General features: G+C 46.7%; 1 protein-coding gene across 1 annotated transcript in view; it reads right to left on the minus strand.

Annotated features, from left to right (window-relative positions):
• The window catches only part of ptpn12 (protein tyrosine phosphatase non-receptor type 12), a 16,520-nt gene that overhangs the window by 103 nt on the left and 11,417 nt on the right, over positions 1–5,000 (minus strand). Inside the window, exons 13-17 of the mRNA XM_016256134.1 lie at positions 3,681–4,270; positions 2,248–2,291; positions 2,134–2,176; positions 411–479; positions 1–337 (exon numbers count right to left, since the gene is read on the minus strand). The exon at positions 1–337 is cut by the window's left edge and continues 103 nt beyond it. Of these exons, the coding sequence (XP_016111620.1) occupies positions 276–337; positions 411–479; positions 2,134–2,176; positions 2,248–2,291; positions 3,681–4,270 (808 nt within the window). The 3' untranslated portion in view covers positions 1–275. The remainder of the gene's footprint in view (positions 338–410; positions 480–2,133; positions 2,177–2,247; positions 2,292–3,680; positions 4,271–5,000) is intronic.

Here is a 5,000-nt window from a genome sequence, read left to right on the forward strand (position 1 = left end):
TACGGCTCGCCCTGTGAACTCCGGCCCGCGCCGTCTGATCTCAGTCTAAACTATTGCAGAAGAACGGGTCCAGCCCCGCAGCAGGAGTAAGGCAGGTTCTGGTCCCGGAGACACGCTTAGCACCAGCACAGCGAGTCCATGGCAGCGAGGTGCATCATGGGAGATTATCTTTGTAGCTTTACTGATTGTGTTAGTCAGAGAAGAGGCGCCGTCGTCTACAGTGGCACTTATAGAAGAAAGAGGAGCGTGGAGTGTGGAGCGGATGGGTGCCGCGGTCACGTCCACTCCGACGGAGGCTCCCGGGGGCCTTTGGGATGCGAGCAGTGGCTGCTGAATCCTGCGGCACAGAGACGCTTGAGAGAAACTCACAGATCATTACGGAAAAGCTCTGGTCTGCTCTGGTCACTCACCGATATCCGTCTCTGCTCTCCTGTCCTTCAGAGGCGAATCTGGGCCCTTTCCGTTCTTCTGCTCAGCATCTAGAAAAAACATCACTGCTAAACAAATGCACATCTTTGCCGTCAGGCTTCTATTTCATCACATTATGGGAGAAATCAGAGTGAGTGTCTCTGAGTGCGATCAGCGGCTGATCTCTGAGATACAGCTGGAGATTCGGAGCGGCTGCTAAGGGCTAACAAAAGCACATTCACATTCAAATAAAGCTGTGTGTTCAACCACAATGCACTGAAATGCTGCAAGTGAATTAAAATATTATTTTTGTGTAATTATAATAATAATAATAATGTTCATTATAATAATAAAAATCATATCTTTGTGTAAACAGTAAGGAATTAACTGAGCAGACAGCGGCACCTGTGAATGTCAGAAGGAGTCACAATAAACCCACTCTGACATTAAAGGCATATTCACCCAAAAATGAACATTACCCCATAAATTACTCACCCTCAAGGCATCCTAGGTGTATATGACTTTCTTCTTTCAGACAAATCCAATCGGAGTTATATTAAAAAACGTCCTGGCTCGGTGGCTGGCTTGGTTCCAAGCTTTTAAATGGCAGTGAATGGGTGTTATTTTTCAACAGTCCAAAAGAAGTCCAATAAAGCACATCCATCCATAATAAGAATAAAAAATATCCATATTTAAAACTTTATAAACAGTAATCTCCAATCCTTAGCGCTCACAATAGAACGGCGTTCCGGCTGATGAGAACATGCTGGTCTTATATGAACCTACGTTTGTTTACAGGAGCAAAGGAAGCAAAGTTTCCTTACTTTAGCAAAGGAAAACCAGCCTCCTCTTGGCTTATATCGCAATCCTCCCACATTTTTCTTTACAAATCCTCGTTTTGTACTTCTCATTCGTGGCCGGCATTTTGTTTTGCTCTCTCTGCTGCACTTCCTCGTTCGTCTCTAATCACCGGAGTAACACTACGCTGTGTGAACGTATGACATTTAGTGGAAGCTTCAGATTACTGCTTATAAAGTTTTAAATATGGATACTTTTCTTACAAAAATGCATCAATTTACTAAGGCCTTTATTCACCCCCCAGAGCTGTGTGACGCACTGTTTATTATGGATGGATGCGCTGTATTGCACTTCTTTTGGACTGATGAAAAATAACAGCCATTCACTGCCATTATAAAGCTTGGAAGAGCCAGGACAATTTTTCATATAACTCCGATTGGATTCGTTCTGAAAGAAGAAAGTCATATACACCTAGGATGCCTTGAAAGTGAGTAAATCATGGGCTAATTTTAATTTTTGGGTGAGCTATCCCTTTAAAAGTGATATTAAAAAAAATGTAAATGCTGTTATCATGTTAATGCTATTAATATTGTAAATAACGCACCTAATGCTGGTTTCTAGTGCTGCACAAACACGGGTCAGAGATGACGAGTGAAAGCGGGACACCGAGAGATTCAGTAAAAATAAAAGTCTGCAGGAAGTGCTGATGAACAGGAAGTGTTTTTGGCTGATAATATGATGTGGTTTAATCTGGTAGCAGCTCTAAGGCCCGGGTATACGTCTTGCGCACAGTGTATAAAATATACTGGACCGCGATGAGTGTGAACGGACGAGCTCGACACACACAGCGCCACCTAGTGCACTCGCTCGGTCTCCACATGCACCGCTGCACACGGACACTTCTGATGACGAGACTGCGTGACGTACCGGTCTTTGGAGGACTAGCAGGAGCTTGTGTGTCTGCAGACGCCTGTGAAGAGAAGAGACAGATGTTAAAGCTCTCGTTCTCAGTCGCTCGCAGCAGAAACAGACTCGTCTCACCTGTGACGACGCTTCGGCCAGCGGCGGCTTCACATCTGCGGCCTCTGAATGAACACGAGGGAAACGTTACAGGAAGTTCAGACAGACATGAGAACGAGCGGCTTTCTGACGACACACTATCACCTCACTAATGAAACAGACGAGTTTAACGACTGAGCCCTTAATGAGCCATCAGTGATCAATGCTCTTCAAACTCACAGAATCCACACACACACACACACACACACACACACAGGCTACTGACTCACCATTAACACAGATGCACTAAAACAACCAGGCATGCTGGGAAACATACCCTTTATCTACATACTTATTGAAAAAGCATTTGGTCAAAACCACTTTTTGTCATTTATATTTCAGAATGATCACTTCAGTCGCTGCGAGACGTAACAGAGGGCTGAGGTTCACTGTGTGTGTGTGTGTGTGTGTCACGAAACTGATGTTCACCAAGAGCAACCGGACGAAACTAACACACAATGTTAGTTTCAATGTTAGTAAATCCATTGTCTGGATTCTGTGCGCAGTGGAACAGGATCCCGCTCGACTACAGAAGCAGGAAGTGACGCGCTGTGCTTCTGTCTCAGAGCCTCTGCTGCCCTGTGGCTGGACACAGTAAAGACACACCTGTGGCCATTAGGAAGGACTCAGCGGTTTCGCTCAGGAACAGGCGGGGGCCAATCTTCACTGTCGTCACAGTCTGGGGCAAAGAGAGCACCGTTACCAACCAGAGCTCTCTCTCACACACGTACACACACCGCTAAATGCAGCATCAACACCTGACACGAGCCCGCCAGCCCAGACCCCCGATCATCACACTACCATCATGCCTTCAGCCCCACAAATTTACTGAGTGCCCTAGACAGGCAGCATTAGCACATTAGCACAGCTCAGAGGCAGAAAACAAGCTTTGATCAGGTGACCTAAAGATCCCAGGAGCATCTCTGCACACACACACACACACACACAAACAAGCACACACACACAAACACACACACTCTCACACACACACGCCGCTCCTCCGTCTGCTTCCTTTCCCAGCTCTCCCTTCCTTCGAGTCGCTCGACTCTCATTTGATCAGAAATGATTGGCACATGCGAGCAGGAAGTGACCGATTTTAGCATCACTGTGACAGGAGTCTGTGTCGCTTTGAGTCCAGTCTTTAGGAAGTGGACGACTGTGTAATCCACGGTTCTCTCGGAAACAGAAGCACCTTTTCCCATTTTTCTTTCAGTCCCTTTAAGTTCTGTCAGCTTATCTGACCTTGTGTATTTGCGTGCGTGTGTGTGTGTGTATGTGTGAGAGAGTGTGCGCATGCGTGTGTGTGTGTGTGTGTGTGTGTGAGTGCGCGTGCGTGCGTGTGTGTGTGTGTGTGAGTGTATGTGTGTGTGTGAGAGAGTGTGCGCGTGCGTGTGTGTGTGTGTGTAAGTACGTACCTGAGGTGTGTGTGGGGAGGCTCTGGCCTGCGATGGACATCGGCATGACTCTGCGGTGGGTGTCAGTGCTCTGCTGTGCCGCTGAAGCCGTGCTGCTTATCGTGGAGAGAGCGTCAGGGCAGTCGGAGTGCAGCGGGTTGGTGAAGCTCAGCGCGGTCCGGCCGGGCTCGGACTGACCCTTCTCCTCCATCAGCGGCAGGTGGTTGGGTCGCGGAGGCTCGTCGCTCTCCTCACACACGGAGCTGGTGTTGGAGCGCTTGAAGGCATGTGAGCGCTGCAGAGCGCTGTTCCCCTCGAAGCTGCGAGGGCCCTCCTGCAGCGGAACGGTCTTGATCTCGATGCTCAGCGTGCGCTCCAGCGGGCGGTCCGGCCCGTCCTGCCCTGGCTTGCTGTAGTTCTCGTTGAGGTCGGGGTTCTGGTCCGACGCCAGCACGTGCAGGATGGGTTTGGGATGGTAGCGGTCATTGTCCTGCCGTGCGTTTGTGACCGTAGGGAAGGCCGAGGGCGGAGACGGCGTGAGGATCGGAGGAACGGGCCGCGGCTCTGGAGGCTGCAGAATCTCCTCCTTCACGTCGCCCTCGGCCTGATTACTGAGAGACAACAAACATGGGCTGACCCTCCACAGATTCATTCAGGATACGAGTTTATGTGGAAAACACAGCAGATGACAGGAAATACACATGTGACCCTGCAGCACAAAAGCAGTCTTAAGTCGCTGGGGGATATTTGTAGCAATAGCCAACAATACATTGTATGGGTCAAAATGATCCAATTTTCTTTTATGCCAAAAATCATTAGGATATTAAGTAAAGATCATGTTCCATGAAGATATTTTGTAAATTTCCTACCATAAAAATATCAAAACTTAATGTTTGATTAGTAATATGCATTGCTAAGAACTTCATTTGGACAACTTTAAAGATGATTTTCTCAATATTTAGATTTTTTTGCACCCTCAGATTCCAGATTTTCAAATAGTTGTATCTCAGCCAAATATTGTCCTATCCTAACAAACCATACATCAATGATTAGATTATTTAAATAATGAAAAATTATTTATTCATCTTTCAGATGTCAATTGTCAATGTCAATTTAAAAAAATGTACCCTTATGATTGGTTTTGTGCTCCAGGGTCACATATTGTCTAAATACTAATACTCCAATACTACACATGTGACCTGTGCTGGCAAAATGAGTGTGAATGTGCATGGGCTAATTTTGAGCTACACGCAAAAAAAAAGAAAAAAGAAAAAAAGTGACAAATGTAGATTTCAGTCGAAGTTAATGTTTTCACAAAAATGAGTTCATCTAGCAATCCCA

The sequence above is a fragment of the Sinocyclocheilus grahami genome, unplaced genomic scaffold (assembly GCF_001515645.1).
Source record: "Sinocyclocheilus grahami isolate Dianchi unplaced genomic scaffold, SAMN03320097.WGS_v1.1 scaffold1398.1, whole genome shotgun sequence".
NCBI lineage: Eukaryota > Metazoa > Chordata > Actinopteri > Cypriniformes > Cyprinidae > Sinocyclocheilus > Sinocyclocheilus grahami.